General features: G+C 44.5%; 2 protein-coding genes across 7 annotated transcripts in view; one reads left to right on the top strand and one right to left on the bottom strand.

Annotated features, from left to right (window-relative positions):
* Positions 1-9,429, top strand: part of CSTF1 (cleavage stimulation factor subunit 1) — a 20,857-nt gene extending 11,428 nt beyond the window's left edge. For 4 of the 5 annotated variants that reach the window (XM_085861289.1, XM_085861286.1, XM_085861288.1 and 1 more), the window contains 2 exons: positions 3,475-3,865; positions 3,971-4,466. In XM_085861289.1, coding sequence (XP_085717415.1) covers positions 3,475-3,865; positions 3,971-4,230 — 651 coding nt within the window. In that variant the 3' untranslated portion in view covers positions 4,231-4,466. Of the gene's footprint in view, positions 1-3,474; positions 3,866-3,970; positions 4,467-6,062 lie in introns of those variants that run through there. The other variant, XM_085861285.1, reaches the window with a different exon arrangement.
* On the bottom strand, positions 4,573-17,884 carry GSTK1 (glutathione S-transferase kappa 1). 2 transcript variants are annotated; one of them, XM_085861296.1, is made up of 8 exons: positions 17,717-17,883; positions 16,011-16,092; positions 13,714-13,842; positions 13,327-13,451; positions 9,152-9,187; positions 8,883-8,999; positions 6,082-6,178; positions 4,573-4,765 (listed from the first exon to the last, which is right to left on the bottom strand). In XM_085861296.1, the coding sequence occupies exons 1-8, from the start codon at positions 17,786-17,788 to the stop codon at positions 4,722-4,724; spliced, it is 702 nt and encodes a 233-aa protein (XP_085717422.1). In that variant the 5' UTR covers positions 17,789-17,883; the 3' UTR covers positions 4,573-4,721. The 2 variants fall into 2 exon arrangements, with proteins under 2 accessions (XP_085717422.1, XP_085717423.1); XM_085861297.1 differs by lacking the exon at positions 9,152-9,187 and having other exon boundaries at positions 17,717-17,884.

Here is a 17,884-nt window from a genome sequence, read left to right as displayed (position 1 = left end):
ACGTGTGAAAAAGGGATGTTTTATAACATGTAATTATTGTTGCTGCTGTCATTGTGCCTATGGTTGTTGTTTGTGTGCTCCTTCCATGCACCGTATTTTCCGATGTATAAACCGCACTTTTTTATCGGCAAAAAAGGTAAAAGTTGGGGTGCGGTTAATCCATGGGTATCAAAAAAAAAAAATCGGTCTTAGACGATCGATGCTGAATTTCAATTATATTCCAAATTAACACTTCTGTAGCAGTTGGAACTGCTGTTAAGCTCAATTCCATCATTTAAATTTTGAAAATCGGTTCAGGTAAAGAGTTTGTACAGCGTTTTATTAACAGTGTGGAAATTAAATAAATTTTAAAAACGGACACACCCGGAGTTTAGGTGTGTGGCGTATATAGAGCCTTGCGGCTCTGAAAACGCAATTAAAAGAAGGAGAATAACACCTGGTCTCACATCAAAAGAAGAATTATTCACAATAGCGAGAGTCCAACAACGGAGCACCCACCTCAAATAAGCTTGCATGGCAAGCAAGCTTCCCTCGTATGTCATGTTCAAGAGGAAGACACTGCCCAAAGACAAGTTTCCAGCCGGCGTCATTGTTCGTGCACAGCAGAAGGGGTGGATAGACGAGGGACTTGTAGTGGTGACTATCTTTTACATGCATCATTTTCGACATGAATATCCGATGCAGGCAGAATTAATCCACCAAGTGTGTTCCTTACATGCTGACGCTATGCTAGGAAATGCTGGATAGCGGGACGTGGTTTAAAATTAGGAACAATCAACCCCGAGTATTTTTCCATACGAGGGCAGGAAATGGATTTCAAAGGAAGAAGAAGAATCTCATGAGAACGAGGAGCCGCATGGGACGGTGAAGCTTTAACAATTACCAGTGCTGCTCGGTTATTTTGGCTTCCTTTGGTTCTTTTCATTCTTCAAAGTTCTCTTCGTTTTCCCTTGTTTCTATCAGCAGTTCCAAATTTGCTTCCCGCAGATTACTCGCGTCGACCAAACAAACTTTCTTACTTCGCAGGACTTTTTATTCGACCCAGGTTTCGAGGAACATTAACTGCATCTTGGTGGAATCACCACAGACTAACTTTCCTATTTCCCAGACATCAGTTGAGAATCAACATTTTGTGACATCTTTCCTGCCGGGATTTCCATCCCGGATTCCGAGGAACATTGGCCACATGCATCTTGGTTGAATTTGCACCATTACTCCCGTCGCTACGTTGGCTGAGCATTATGTTGACTGAGAGACTGCCGACATTCATCGGGAGGATGAGAATGGTCGACCTTACGATGATCTGCGGCTGGATCATCAAGGTGTGGGAGGAGATACCATCGGACATCATCAAGCGAGAATTTCTGAAATGCTGCATCTCCAACAACGTGGACGGCACAGAGGACGACATCATTTGGGAGAAGGAGGCTGCAAATGACGGTGACAGCAATGTGGACTTGCTCTACCCTGATTCGGGTACGTGCCGTCTTCAAGGAAAGCATTGACGAGGATTTCCTCGTTTTAGCTGAAAAGCTTCATCAAACTCAAACGGCCCTTTTCAGGGCCACAAATCCATAAGAAATATGTATGATACCGGTATGAATCCCTTTTCTTCCTTTTTCTAGTCAAACGAAAAAAATCTTCTTTGTAATATAAAAAAATAAGAAAGAAAAATAAAAACGTCTTGGTATGCTCGCCTCTCTCCAACTTCTTGAAAACGAAAATAAGACTTAGACGAAATTAAGCGAACATGGGAGTAAGCATGTTGATACCTCCATCACTTTGTTCCATACAAAGTTAATGTACAAACGTATTTAGATCTAGATCGATAATAAAATTATGAATATATTCATTTCTTTTGAGGGTGAAAAACATGGCTGCGGTTAATACACCGGAAAAGTTTATATATAATTTATTAATTTTTTTTGAGGGTGAAAAACGGGTGCGATTAATACATGGCTGCGGTTTATTCACCGGAAAATATGGTACTTTTATATATTCCCCTCTTGCTTCAAGAAGTATTACAACACACAATTGTGTGCTCCTTTTGTGTCCTTCTGAAGGGTTCCTGCTGTTGATGAATAATAAATGTTACCGTTGAAACCGTTGCATTAAGCTCCCATTCCTGGTTTTTCTTCGTCATTCCCCGAAAGAGGGGCTTTTAAAACGGGCATCCTTTATTAAACTGACACAATTTTTGTTCCAAGAAAATCGATTATTAGCAAAGCCTGGTGTTGGCTTTGTGGCTGGAGTGGTTGGCTTGGGATCTTAGGGTCCTGAGTTTGAGCCCCTGTTACCCGATGAATTAATACTAGGTGAGGTTGACTTAGCCGGTCATCCTTCCAAGGTCGGCAGAATGAGTACCATCCATCCATCGGGACCATACTCTGTACAGAGCGTCAGCACTGCTAAAGCAGGTCCTGGGCTTTTGAGCACAATCCTGGACGGGTCGCCACTCTGACGCAGGATACTCGAATGGCTAGATCATCCCAGCAAGCTGGTAGTCATTTTGCCGACCTCGGAAGAATGACAGACTGAGTCAACCCTACCTGGTATCAATTCAACAGTCGAGCAGGATTTGAACTCGGGACCATAGGGTCCCAAGCCTGCCACCCTAACAATTAAGCCAACACCAGACATAATGAGTACCAGTGAACTGGTAATAGGGGCATTGCATCAGCAGCACAGCCTTTCACTCAGCCATTGATGCTACCCACAGCCTTGTGCTGCATATGAATGAGGAGGAGGATTATTTGCTTTCCAACGGAACCATTTTTATTCTATGACTGCAGGAACCGCAACATTAAAGCTTGAGTTCCTGCTATCTCTTCACGTGATGGACGGATGGACATGTCTCCTTTTAGTAAGAGTAACATGTGCTCCCTCTGGCAGGGGCAATGGTTAAACCACTTGCACTATTTTTTCCAAGTCATCTCCCTATTCTTGCAGGGAGGGGGTAGGGGGGTTATTTGTTCTCATGACCTGACCCTGGTTACCCCGAGCACGTATGCAAAATTTGGTGTGCGTAGATTGGTCCAGCCGTTTTCGATTCTATGATTAATTATTAGACGTACATACAGATATTTTCGTTAGATTGCAAGCTTGAAAACTGCTGTTCCCCAAATTGATGTGATGCTTTGTATGGAAACAGGTGGTCCATGATAAAAACGTTTCTTGGCGTTTTTGTTTTGTTTTACTGTCTCTTATAAAAGCTGCCAAAAACACCGTCCTTGTCCTGGACGTGAATAATGTAGTTGGTCATCCAAAAATACTTCGTGTCAGTTTGCTGGAATATTAACGTCTGTCAAAGTGGGGGTTTGTTTTGTTTTCTGCGGAGCCAAAACGAGTCTCAATTTTAAAACCGCCTTGCACGTTTCAGATTGCATGTGCTGTACTATAAACTTGATAAATATGACACACCTAACTTCATGTCTCCTCCTCTTCCCCCTCCCCCTCCTAATCCCCACACTCCAGGAGGCAGAGCCCCTGCGTTGCCTTGCTTTCCATCCCTCTGGAGACTTCTTGCTTGTAGGCACGGCACATCCTACGCTGCGTCTGTATGACACCATCACGCTCGCTTGCTTCGTGTCGCCCCAGCCCCGTGACCAGCACACAGACGCCCTCACTGCCGTTGCCTTCGCACCCTCTGCCACCACGTACGTGTCGGCGTCACGTGACGGTGCCATCAAGTTGTGGGATGGCGTTTCGGGGCGCTGCATATCGACGTTCACGCGCGCTCATGCTGGCGCACCGGTTTCCTCCGTGGCATTCACACGCAATGGGAAGTACGTGCTCAGCAGTGGAAAAGATTCCATTGTGCGGCTCTGGGAAATTTCTACAGGACGTGCACTGCTTACATACACAGGTACATTGTATGATTGTCCAATAGAATGTCAGTCTGCTTCATCTCGGCCGTCTTTATATCTTGCTTTTCGCTCCCTTTCCCCATAACTTTGCTGTTCTGTTCCAGGTGCTGGCTTGAGTGGCAAACCGACACACCGTGTGCAGGCCGTGTTCAACCACACCGAGGACTTTGTGCTTCTCCCGGATGAGTGGGCGGTGAGCCTTTGCGCTTGGGAAGCTCGCACGGCGCAACGAAGGGGCTTGCTTGCCCTCGGTCACAACAACACAGTTCGTGCAGTAGCACATTCCCCGACTGCTCCGGGCCTGATGACCTGCAGCGATGACTTTCGTGCTCGATTTTGGTACCGAAGAACCGGCGCAGACTGATGTACGTTCCACTCTGCATTCTTCCTTCAGTCATTTATCATCCCTCTCTTAGCTTTCTCTTATTAATTCCACTTGCCCCTAATTGATTCCACTAAATAGAATCATGCTGACCTTTGAACTCACCCTCTTGCCATTTCACATTTCTCAAAAATGATTTACTCCTGTCCCACGATCACGTAAGATTTGTAACACTGGGAAGATGAAACGAAATACAAGCACTGTAATTATCTCTCTGACCCGCTGAGATCTTTATTGTTTTGTTTGAAAGCACATCCCATTTGTGTCCACAGAAAATATAATAAGAAACTGTCTGGCTCCCCATTAATTTCACAATGAACATGGTGGCAATTCAGAAATCTTTTTATTTTTTTATTGAAGTGTCTCTTTTAAACCTGAATGCAGTGAAAAATATATCGATTTAGTGCATGATTGGTTCAGGAGAAGATGTGGTAATCAACTGATTTACTTGCTGTAGCCACAGTCAATTCGATTCACATCTTGGGTAAAGGTGGCACAGGCCCGTACCACTTCTCACCTATGTGGGAGATAAAAGGTGGACAAAAGCAAGACAGGACATTCCAGGATGGATATATGTAATGTGTATATCTTTTCACTCCATTACTGGAGATGACATGTTTTTCAATCGGTCTGCGAATTGCAAACGAGCATCTGGAGCTATCATTCAGCACAGCTGTCACACAATGTACCATCACACTTCCATGTCACCGTGAGACATTTACTCGTTCGTCATGGAGGTGCTACGTAGATCATATGCAGGAAAAAAGACGTCGGTTCACATCAGAGTAATTAACGTGAATTACATGGACGTCATTCGACAATGGATGAACACTTTGGTGTTGGTAATTTGAACTCGGGTTCCTTGTATCACAAATCGGGGGTTCAGATTGTAACGGTAAACAGGCCAACCTAAATTGTGTTCGAGCAAGATTAAATGGCAAAACTTTGAGCACAGTGTATCAATTATTATTTGTGCCAGATGTGGCTGTACCGCAGGATGTAATCTTGACAATGATGTCAGCTTTCGTTTATACTCGATAAGCTTGAAATGGTGTAATAACCGGTGAAGGACTCCATGAAGCATGCATTAAGGAAGAAGTCATTATGTGTGTGCCATTGCTCTGATCAACTCCTCCAACCATTTCTTCTTCTGGCCTTGCTCTTTCTGTCCCTCTTGTCCCTTCATCCTCTCACAGAACACTTCACTTCTGGCCTCAGTCCTTCTACCCTCTCTTACCTGTCATACCCCAGCCCACCAAGATTGCACACGTCCTTCCAGAATCCCATGCAAAGTTACCCTTCCCAATTGTAAACTTAAAGCTCCTCTCAATTCCTCCATTTGTCCGTGAAAACGACTCTATGTGTCTGTTGTCTCATAATCCTCCTTCCAGTATTTCAAGAGTGCTGCCCTTAGTCACCAAATGCTTTCTCCCATACTTGAAGATTATTAGGGTTGGCCTGTTAGTGTTTCGATTTGAACCCCTGGCTCAAATGTCCCTGGAGTTCATGTTGAAGTACATGGATATCTACTAATGTGTTTGTTCTGTGTTCGATTTTTATGTACATGCTCCTCCACGAGCATTACATACCCATCCCCGATTCCTTCTTGTCTCTTCCTTTTTCTGTCACACATGTGGTGTCTTTGTCTCCATGTTCCCCTTTCTATCCCTTGCCATTATTTTAATCTGCCACCCTATGCCGTTTAGATCCTCGGCGAGTTGAGATTTGTTTTCAAGTTCAAAAAAATAAATATAAATATTGTCTTACTGTTCCCCTTTTTGTGCTCAATTTACCATTCTCTCTCTTTCCCCAAGTAAACAAATATTTCTGTACCAAGTAAGTCTGCCAAGAGCTCCATGCGATCAGAGCCAAACAGAGAGAAGGAAGGACTCCCGGGAAGATGCACCACAAGCCATGGCATGCCGAAAGCCTGCGAAGATAAGATTATGGATGTAAGTAACTGCACTTACAATGAAGAATCCAAATGTGGTTCAGACTATGACATGTGCTGAACATATCATGAAGCGGATGAGAATGGTAGGGATGAAACGTGTGAGCAAGGATCAAAGGGAGGGGAAAATTTTTTTTTTTAAAATAAATAAAATTTATTGATCTGAGCTTCTGCATCCATATCACCATCCCTATCATACTTATACTGTTCACTGCTATCTTGGTTCTAGTTTGTGACATTGCAATTTCAGACAGCTTGTGGTCTGAATTCAGAATTGAATCCCATTCCAATATGCATTCACTAAGAGAATCCAATATGTGAGGAAGTGAACATATTGTTGCGAATTCGCGCCCGCCGGCGTGCGAACGGCCACGTAACTCAAATCGCGGCACGTCGCCCACCGGACGGACAATTCTGTCGTGACCCTCTCGGACTAACGCCGGGAGCTAGTCACGGGTGGGCCTTTCGGCCTCACCACGATCGTGCCAATCGGCCTCCCGCGTGGGATAGGGTTGTTCGCCAAATTCGACCTACCTAAGTACCCACGCGGAGGGTAGACCGGGCGATCGCACCTCGCCGCAGGTCGACTCCGGACACGGGCCACTTAAGCGACCCGTTCCGTACTATCGGGATAACCGAGCGGTGTTATCGTCGGCCTCGACGGTTCCGATTAATTATCGGGCGTATTAAGCCCACTACCAACCCTTTACGTGAAGCAAGATGGAGATTCAATTAAAGAAAAGACGAAGCGAAATGGGAAAAACAGTTCAACATAATGCACATTTATTCCGCGGCACACGGAGAGCACACATATACAATTACAACAATTATGCACATATATCAAATGCTACAAAAGAAACACAACAATGCAGATCTACAACCGACTACGCGAGCACACGGCAACACTTGCACAGTTTTACTTTACAGATGGCGCCAACAACACATTTACTCAAAAGCAAAAGAAAAGGGCCACCCTCAAAGACAAGGGGGCAGACGGGGCCTGTGGGCCAATATTTTCGCGGGACCTGAAAGAGCGGTCAGGTCCGCGAGACCGGGTGGATCCTACCCGTGTTTTTGTGATGAGCTGCAAATGTGGCGGCACCCCGACTCCACGCTCCTTCGCGGGTTTCGTTGGCACTGCTTGGAGTGGGGTGGGAACGGGGCCCCCTTTTCGCACTATCTCAGCGTGGGGGGGAAAAAGGGGGGAATTGTTGATGCTCTGGGGAAAGAGGATAGCTGGCTTGCTTGGGTCCCGCGACGAGCGACTCCACTGCGAGCTCGTCGCCGACCGCAGTCTTCCTTGTCTCGGACCTGAGCTATTCGATCTCTTCCCCAATTCTCCTCAGCCGACTGCAGCAAACCACCTGTACGCCCTCGCCTCCCGACTCACTCCCCGCTCCTCCAAGGCCGACTCTCCGCTCAAACCGACTCGACCGCGCTCCAGGCTTCCTCTCTCTGCAGCTCCCCGACAGACTCCGAACCGCGACAGACTGCCCGCTCCACTCAGCTCTCCGACCTCTCCAGACTGACTCTTCTCAAACTGACTGCCGCTGCCACACTCTGCCGCTGCCACACTCTGCTCTCCAAAACTGACTTCTGAAACTGACTGTCAATTCGCCCCGCGCCCGGCGCTTTATAGGCCGGCAGCAGAACCCATATGCAAATTTCTGGATCAGAACGAGCTCGGGGGTGGAGCCACGCTCGCCCATTGGACGGAGAAAAAGGGGTGTGAGTGAGTCTCCCCTGATCCGTGAATTTGCATATCGCGATTCTACACCGACGTGCCTGGAGGCGGGGCCAAACCACCCCGCGCTTGCCGATTGGACGGATCAGAAGTGGGCGTGTATCATTCCTGATCCAAATTCTCCTCGGAAAGGCCGCACTTTGCACTCGCGGTTTGGCGCGCGTCCCGTTCGAGGCCAGGACAGCCCGACGCTCGGCGTTCACAAGTGGTGCGGGAATGGCCGCAGAAGGAGAGGTGAAGGTGGTGGAGGGTTTATTGTGGTGGTTTATGGCCATGGCGACGGGCGACGCTTAGAATGGCGGTGGTGTGATGTTTGCGGGAGCGAGTTGTGAAGGTAAAGGTCGTGGCTGTTGGCGTTGTTGTTGTTGTGAAGCGGCGTTGCTGTTGGTGGTTGTTGTGTGATGGCGGTTGCGACGTGGTTGGTTCAAAATAAAGATAGAACAGAAAAACGGCTATCTTAAAGGGTCGCAGCCCGAATGAATCACATTTATTCCCTCTAAACAACGGGTTTGGGGCTAACTACACATGTACTTACAGAGATATCTCACCTGCGGGACCTGAATGGTGGTTTGCAAATTTCCTCAACCGCAACAATATTTTGAAACTATCGAATGTAAAGTTTTAATTTCTATCAAAGTTCTTCACATCTTGGAAGGGTAAAGAAATTGGATTGTTTGTTTTCTTTGGGGGAGGGGGAGGGAGAATGAGAATGCGTTTCATCAGACACAACACAGGCCCTGCCTTCTTATGATTAAATTATTCTTTAAAATCATGCCTGTTTGACTTTCACCATCCTCATTTAAATTCCAAGTTCGGAGGCCATAAGTTTCACAACTTTAGTAACTTTCATTTTGACCAACTTCATACAAGCACAGCATTTTATATTTAACCGAAAGATGAACTGTTAGCTTCAACCTTCACCATCAGTGTCAGGCTCACCCCATTCTCGATTGCATCATTGGTCACTTTCTTGAGTCGTTCTTTCACTTCGGATGTCTCGTGCAATGTCATCAGCTGTTCGATCAAGGCGGGAGTCAACCCGGCCTCCTTAGCGGCCTACATGAACCAAGGAAGACGGTAAACCAACGTTGAAAGGAATCAGAGTTGCAAATATAAACTGGGGTAAGTCCATTAGGCAACTGTGTTTGTGTTTACGGTCAGAATTTCAGGACTGTGTTAAGGCGTCCAGTGTGTCGAGTTTCACTTACAGCAGTTAAACTGTCAAGTTTGGTTATATCTTCATCCTGAAAGAAGGCAGGTCCATCAGCAATAACGTCATCTCAAAACCACACTTAACCCTTCCAAATGAGAATATGCCTTTCAACGCTTGCTCAGGCAATGACATGAACCACAACACATGACCATCATTGTGTCACCTCCCCCCCTAACAGTGACACACACACACACACACACACACACACACACACACACACACACCCACCCACACACACACACACACACACACACACACACACACACACACACACACTCTTATGACAAGTGACAACTCAACAAAAAATCCTTGGCCTCCCCCTCCCAACTCTGTCCCACCCTTGCTCTCCACCTCCTCCCAACCCCAAGTCCTCTCCCAACCCAAAGATATGGATCCCCACCCCACATTCAAGCCTTCAAACACCCACATTCTCCCATCCCACCCCATTCTTCAACCCCCCCCCCACACTTTCCAATGTTGTCTCATCTTTATTCTCACCCTCCTCCCACTCATAAAAGCAAACGGGCATTCCCAAACCATAACAGGGGAACATGTAATGCTTTCTGCTCCCATATCATGCTATCACCAGCTTCATGGAAACCCATCACAGTTGCCTGTTCAACTCACAATTTTAAGAGAAAATAGTCAGCAATAGTAAGGACCTGCATAACCTCCACAGTAAAAGCGCTGCTTGAGAGAAAGAGTAATTCTAAAGGGTTCCTAAATTGGTAGCCATAGTTTAGAAATTGTGGGGGGAGTCAGATGAACTTTCCAACCAATGGGTGGACTTCACATGCACGCACTGCTCCCTTGACAGTATAGATTGTATATCTACAGTTCCTGCAAACCTTGTCTGTAGTTTTTTGGACCAGTATGCTATGAAAGGGGGCGGGGGGAGATTTGGAAACGTTGCACAATTACCTGTGGAAATCATGACAAAAATCTATTGTGCATTGACAAAAGAAATGACAGGATAATGAAATGGAGACTGTGTTGTTTAAATTTAACAAGCGGAAATAACCATCAAGCACAGGTGGTTGGATGATAGCGTGGCATTTGATAGGCCGTGGAACAGCAACGACAATCCTGTGATGGTTGGACTTGAAGCACCACCCACGGGGACATCATCTGGCATGATGAACGCTTTGATAAAAGTCTATTTTTGACAGGCCGAAACGGAATAACAGTTTGAAGTAAACTTCGGTGCCGTGATTTTAAGACTGTTATATTTCCCCAAGAAACTTGATGACAACATGCGAAGGGTAAGAGAGTGGATAGAGCACGTGACAAATCGACACCTTCATATTTGGATACAAAAGCAACGAAATAAAGGGAGAACTTTACTGTTACTAATAGTACATGTCTTGCACAATTATTATGATATGTGTGATGCTGCAGGGTTAAGTGCATGTTGTTTTTTGACCACTTAGTACCCGACTTCCCCGCGTGTGGCGCTCGTACTCATCCTGTAAAGAGACTACAACAGTGCACCGGTACGGAGTACCGAGGAATCATCAGGTTCTTACTTCGTACACACACTGCAGTTGTCGTGGCAATTTTTCAATTGTTTCACTCTGGTATAATTGACATCAGATGGCAATGATGGAAAATAAAATAAATACAAGACTGGGGCTTACCACCTGAGATTGTGATGTCTTTCCTGGTTTAATGGTGTTTGGCTTGTCAATGCAAAAGGCCCGGTCACACCTTGACGTTTTAGCCAGCGATGGCAACGTATTAAAATGTATGTAAAACGCTGGCTTACGTTGAACTTTTGATGTTTTTTTTTAAAGATTCGGACGTATTCATAGCGACTTGGTCTTATGCATAACGCATTGGTAACGGACACAGAACGCTTCGTTGTGTTATAGATAACTTATACCAACGAATGCTGAACCTGTTGTCGGCCTACACAACCGATGCCCAACGCTAGTCTAACTTAGGCATAGCGCGTTGCACGCATCGCCGACGATGTCGTGACGTAGCCTATTAAAAGGCTGACGCACAACGATTCGAATCATAACTACCATAGAAATGGAAGTGTCAACATCGCGGTCACACCTTGGCGATCTTGCCGGCGTATGCCGACCTAAGAAAAATGTGTCTAAAACGTTGGGGCACGTCAAATACGGTATGAGTAAGTTTGGTATACGTGAGTACAACGCTAAAGTACGCTATCATACGTCGTAGTAAGTAGAGTACGTCAAGAAATTTTAAACATGTTCAAAATTTTACGACGTACTCGGCGTATGACACGTTCTGCATGCGATGGGGATAAGTTTTACACACGATATGTGGACGTTTACACACGTCCACAAAGGCTACTTATAAGCTACTCATAAGTCGAAACACGTCGCGGTAATGTCTTTTTTACGCGAAACTTATTTCTAACTTATGTTTGACGTGCTTTGAACCAATTCTTTACGTAGTCCCAACACACATCGACGTATGTAGACGTATTCCAATGACGTCTTCCGGTCGACAAAAAAAAAAAATTAACGTGTTTCTAGCTTACAACTGCCATATAAAGACGTGTTCCCAGCGGTTTTGGGAATTGGTATATAAAAATGCTGCTCATAAAAGGGGAACCCAACAGTGTTTTCGAGTCCTTTTTGAGTCGATGTCCATGTCAGCAGTAACAGTATCAGTATCAGTATTAGTATTAGTAGTTTGTTCATGTTGGCAGTAGTAGGTGAGTGTGAGGGGGAGGGTGTGGGTTATGATGGATCGTCCTTGCGTTTAACGATTTAAATGGCTGCATCTCCACTATTGAAAGTAGACGCTTGCGCTCAACAATTTAATTGGATTTTTTTACACTCAACCACTTTTAAACGGTACCACTCAGCTATTTTCATTGTTTACAATGAATGATTTAAATTGCTGTCACTCGCCTTTGTTTTTTGACGCTGGCGCTTGGAAATTTTAATCGTTTCTATTGAACGTGCTAAATCGCTCAAACCCCACTATTGAAAGTAGACGCTTGCGCTCAACAATTGGATTTTTTTTTACACTCAACGACTTTTAAACGGTACCACTCAGCTATTTTCATTGTTTACAATGAACGATTTAAATTGCTGTCACTCGCCTTTGTTTTTTGACGCTGGGGTTTGGGAATTTGAAGCGTTTCTTCTGAACGTGTTAAAACGCTCAAACTCGACTATTTTAAATAGACGCTGCCGATGGACAATTGGAATCATAGCCAAGCTAGACATCGAAGTGTGAACATCCTCGTCATGCCGAAGAAAAGTTTGAAGAATGCTGCAAATAAGTGTCCTGGCCGTGGCCGTAGACGCTGACGCAAGGACGATCCATTATACCGACGTCTTTCAGCCTATGAGTAACTTAAAAGTAACGACTGTCGATGTGTGTCAACGATCGCGTAACGTGCCAACAACACGTTAATCATAGGTTAGAAATAAGTTTCGGGTACGCTAAACGTTACCTCGGCGTGTCTCAACTTATGATTAACTTACAAGTAGCTTGTGTTGACGTCTGTCAACGATCGCAAACCGTGCATACAACCTGTGGCCAGCGTAGCGGAACGTGTGAGTCATACGCCGGCATATGTTGTGAAATTTCAAGCATGAAAAAAATTTGAGGACAACCAAAAAGTACAACGTTTAAAGCCAACGTACAACGACGTATGGCAGTGTTTTTCAGCGTGCTCTCAATGTTATCAAAACTTACCCATAACGTATTCAACGTGTGCCAGCGTTTTAGAAAAAATATTCAAAAATCGGCATACGTTGGCTAAAACGTCAAGGTGTGACTGGGCCTTAAATCAGACGATTGTCGACAAACTCAAAGTGGGATAGGATAGGCAGGTCTATTTTCTGAATCAAAAAAAAAATCAAGCTCAGATTTGAACCACCCTTGTTATTTTATGCTGAATATTCGTGAAGTGAATGCTCAATAATTTGTCGTCAAAGTTAAATTTTAAGGGATGCATTCCAGATACCTTCATTGCAAAGCCTCCAAAGCTTCCGATTTATTTTTTGCCTCCCCAAATCCCTAAAAAGTAATTGAACCTGCACCGAGTCAGTAAAGTAGATGGTTGAAACAAGAAAATAAAGAAGTAAATTTCCTGGTAATGAGATTCCCCTATTCCACTGTGTTTTGTCGACGTTTCTTTTTATCGTTGGTTTTCATTTTTGTTGAGAATTCGCTTACCCGTGACCAAATTCGGATCCAAAACTGCCTGCTGAGGGATTCGAGAAGGGGCGAGTTGCCTATCCCACCGTTCTTTTCGTGAACGATCTCCAAGGCTGTCAGGAATCTCTGCGCAGAAAGACTACCTGCGGAGCAATGCACAAGATGATATCATAAATTGCTGGTTGTTTTGATGTTGGCTACAATTCAGCAAATTGATGGTTGCAGTCATAAAGAAATGTGGTCAGCAACAGGAATTATATTGAGGTGGGAAACTAAATAACACACCTTACAAAAACAAAAGGTCTCTGATAAATCAGACACAACATAGACAGATACCTTAAATCAGTTGAATGGATGTCTGAGAATATGATTAGAGAACCTGGAGACCAATGTGCACCAACTGACCTTTCGTAATGATGACGTCAAAAAAATCGGCAGGCAAGTGTAAAGGAAGCTTGCAGAATTTTCCAAGACGAACGATATCTGACTGGAGGTAAATCCCCTTTTTTGGAATGACTGCTGGTGGGCTGTTACCTGGATAACACACAGGATTAAGTGATGTCCAAATACAGCACAAATAGGCTCCAAGCACAAAGTTAAGGCCCACCAACATGCTTTGAGTTTCAGTCCAAAGGTTCCATCATTTCACTAATTATAGTACAGACCAACGACATTCCAAAAAAATGACTGAACCAAATTATGCATGTTGCTTCAAGGTACCCCAAGTGTGGTTGCGGTCAGGGTAGCATATCTGGGGGATGGGGCTCAGGGTGGGAGGGAAGATCACAATTCTATGTAAAAGTGAATCGCATAGCACCACCCGGTGGTATCCAGCATTAAAAATCATCTTGTATAAAGAACGTTTATACAATTTGATAATATGCATTACAGTGATGTTGAAATCTGAGAACAATTCAAATTAAAAAAAAGGTTTCAAGTCACTCATTTGAAAAGAGAGGTTCAAACCAAAGCATTCAACACTGAGCTTTGCAGTGAGAAGGAAGTGATTTTTGCTCGCACCATACCGAAGCAAATGGAAGATGACGTTGGGCAAATTATGGAGCAGAATGTTTGAAGTACCTGTTGTCTTTTGATTAAATTGGTCAGCAAAGCTACAGGAAGGTTTGCTAGTTCTACATAATCTCCAATATACTTTGTCCAGTGATCAACCAACTTTTTGATCCCAGTGCAGAGAAGTGTCAATGCCATTCAAAGTGACTTTCATGATGCAGCTGTGTTTACTTTTTCAGTGGATGCAAGACGACTCCCTCGCAACTTCATGGATTTTTTCCTTTCCAAAGTTTCTTGGTGGAATTCATGTGAATTTTTCTTCTTTGTCACCATGAATCTCACAAGGGGCTTGAACAGGGGTTCCCAGACAAGATAGCCAACAGCAGGGGTTCTCAAACCCAGGGTCATGACCAAAACTTGAAAAACGTCTCAAAATCCTGGTTTTTGAGGTGGTTTTTCATGTCTAAAGCGTTTGCTCCACCAAGTTTTTATTGTAGGTTCCAGTACCATTTGGGTTGCGAGGTGAATGTAATTTTTAATTTTTGGTCGTGGACAAAAGAGTTTGGAAACCACTGGCGAATAGGTATGCACACCCTCCTCGAAGCTGTCTCACGTGGGTTTGAATCCTGACCCAGCTATAAATTGCTGTCCAGGTGTTTAACCAAAGCATGTGCCTGCCATCCCTCGGATGGACATTAAACTGACGTCCTGTCTGCCAGCATTCGTTGGACGTGAGATCCCATGGTGTCCTTCGCAGAGTAGGCAAGCTATCACCGGGCCCTGAATAAAGTCCAAATTCCTGCCCAAACCAGCACAGGGCATTGCATCAGACACACCCTCAGCCAACGATGATACCCCACAGCCTTGTGTTGCATACAAATGAAGAAGAAGAATATAAGAATTTGGATAGTCTTCTCGAGTATGCTGTTAGGCCTTACATGGTACAATATACCATCATTTTAGTTCCAAAAACAGTGCCCAGACGTATTGGTAAAGAATGAGACCACACAGATGACTGATCACAAATACCTTCAACTTAAAAACTTGAAGTAGTGCAAACAACTTGAGGGACGATCCTCAGACATACAGGTGGGACCGAGTCCGAGAGGTCATGGTTCGATTTCCATCATCCAAATATTCACTGGTAATTACCTGGGTTGTGACTCAATAATAAAATATCATCTGAGTGGAGCCTCAAAGGCTTCAAGAGTTTATTCGAGATTTGTCCAACATAACTTCTTGCGTGCAAGAGGGGAAAAAAAACTAGTGGGGGGAGGTCTTCACAGGGTATGACCATGGATCAGCACTTCAAAATGAGGTCGGTTTCTGCCTTTGTGGTTAAATCAGCAGGAGAAAATGGGAAAGGAGACAAAAGGATCTCCTAATGTCTCCATTCCCCCATTGTTTTGTCCTTCCCTCTCCCACCCCTCTTGTCTCATGCCCCCCTTCCTGTGCATTGTGTGTTAGCTCTCATGCGAGCTGTGACAATATACACAAAAAAAAATAAAATAAGGATAAGATGGTGTTGGGGCATCATAAACCCTGCTGTTTTGGCAGAAGAGCTTGTGTTGGCCCTCATCATGTGTTCATCAACTCCGTTCTTACAGAGCTGACTACATCTGACGATGTGTGCATCCCCACAAAGTGTTGGAAGCTTTTTGTCAATGTGCCCAACATATCCACACATTTACCTGTCGCTTTCATGATTCCTCCAAGGAAGGCCGGGCGAAACTGGATTTGAACATTCCACACGGGTTTATATCGGCAAAGAATCTGGGAATGTACGAGGAAAAGCAGAATGGGACAAACAGCCAGACATTCCCAGGATGTACCCACTTGATCCAATTATGTCTGGAAGATTGGTAGAGAGACACACTCACTTTGAAGCAGTCCAGCCTGGGTTTGAAGGTAGACCACGCGACCAACAATCATCCTGGTGTCGCGCAGGCAGGGTGGGGGCATCAATGTGAGCCGTCCCTCGGATGGACGTTAGACTGCATGTCTCGTCTGCTATATTAGTTGGTGGATGTTAAAAATCCCACGGTGTCTGTGAATAGTAGACGAGCTATCGCCGGCACCCTGAACATATTACAAATTCTTGATCGAACATCCAAGGGGCACAGCATCAGTGGCACAGCCACACACTCAGCCAGTGGTGTGATCCCACAACCTTATGCTGCATGTGAAAGAAGAATGCAATTATCAGATCATAACTACATCATGTTTCACATCTCATTTGTGGGTTTATCTTTCAAACAACTTTAACCGACTTTTATTGGAAATGGTCACTTCTCACCATGAAAAACTGGGATACACTCAAATTTATATATTGGGTAGTCGATCCAGTCGAAAAAAAAGTTTCTTTAAAAAAAAAATTGAAATTTGTTCTACCCTTATTATCAGTTTTTTCCGTCGATATGTTTGTCTGTCTGTCTGTCTGTCCCTCTGTTCGGTCCAGTGCTCCGTTAATACAATGGCGATTTTGATGAAACTTGGTTGGTAGGTTCATACCATGACCGAGTTGTGTGCAAATGAGAACCGTTGTTGTGGACACCACCGTTGCCTCACAACGGGACTTTGAAATTTTTTAAAAAGCAGAAAAAAATTATTTTTTCGAAAATCAAAAATCGGGCCACGAGCGACTGACTGTGGGCAGCACATTCAGCCATATTGTCAAAAATTTCCAGCCGGATCCTATGAAAACTGTCGGAGAAGATAGACTTTGAATGAACCCTGGTCGAAAACAATAAAAAAACGAAGCTCTTTATATCTCAGAGACTGAGTCAGATATACATGAAAGTGGTATGGTAGGTTCATGGTATGTCCTAGTTATGTGTGAGAAAGAACCGTTGCTGTGGACCCCTCCGTTGCCTAGCAACGGCCGAAAAACCTCGAAATGTGGGGGTATTTTAACGAAAAAACAATCTGCAGCATTAAGCCTTGAAGCGAGAATCATGAATTTTCTTGTGCTTAATCCTCAGGTCATTCCCCATTAAACGGGCTCATCGCGTCAGGTTCTATTGGGAAGTCGACTACCCATGTCCGCCTTCCGGCTTGTTATATATATATATATATATATATATATATATATATATATATATATATATATATATATATATATATATATATATATATATATATATAAACCCACACACACCTTTCTGTGATCGACTTATCTGAAAATTTTGTAAATTTATTATTTCCTTTTTATCATTCTTTCGAGGTTGCGGCCTAACCGTCTCGCCTTGAATTGCAGTGCGAAATCGGCGGCCGATTCACCCACACGTGTCTATCCGAGGCCTGGCCTGTCCAGGGCGATCGTTCCATGGAGACCAAGGTCGGACACGAAACGCCGGGCAGACACATTCACCTTTGTCATCAACAAGACCCACAATACCTCGAACCCGATCCACGTGTAGGGAGAGACAACGTCGAAGTACAACTCGAGCATCTTCCTGCCGGCGGCCATTACCACAACGATCCGTCAGATAGATAACTGAGGGAGTTTTGGGATAATCCCCGAACATTCGCACGAAGCGACGTTTTATGAAAGACGGAGGAAGAT

The sequence above is a fragment of the Eptatretus burgeri genome, chromosome 17, assembly GCF_056783735.1.
Source record: "Eptatretus burgeri isolate ZD-2024b chromosome 17, Ebu_testis_v1, whole genome shotgun sequence".
NCBI classification, from domain to species: Eukaryota; Metazoa; Chordata; class Myxini; order Myxiniformes; family Myxinidae; genus Eptatretus; species Eptatretus burgeri.
The sequence above is the reverse complement of the archived record's forward strand: the minus strand, read 5'-3'. Positions and strand labels throughout refer to the sequence as shown.

What these genes read in the sequence shown, in the direction of transcription:
- GSTK1 (XM_085861296.1), bottom strand. Translation starts at nt 17,788, where the DNA reads ATGGCCGCCGGCAGGAAGATGCTCGAGTTGTACTTCGACGTTGTCTCT. An exon ending in AGGAATCATGAAAGCGACAG is followed by an intron (nt 13,843 to 16,010) that starts GTAAATGTGTGG and finishes TGTGTTATCCAG; the next exon opens with GTAACAGCCCACCAGCAGTC. An exon ending in GCTCTTGGCAGACTTACTTG is followed by an intron (nt 4,766 to 6,081) that starts GTACAGAAATAT and finishes TCTCCCACATAG; the next exon opens with GTGAGAAGTGGTACGGGCCT.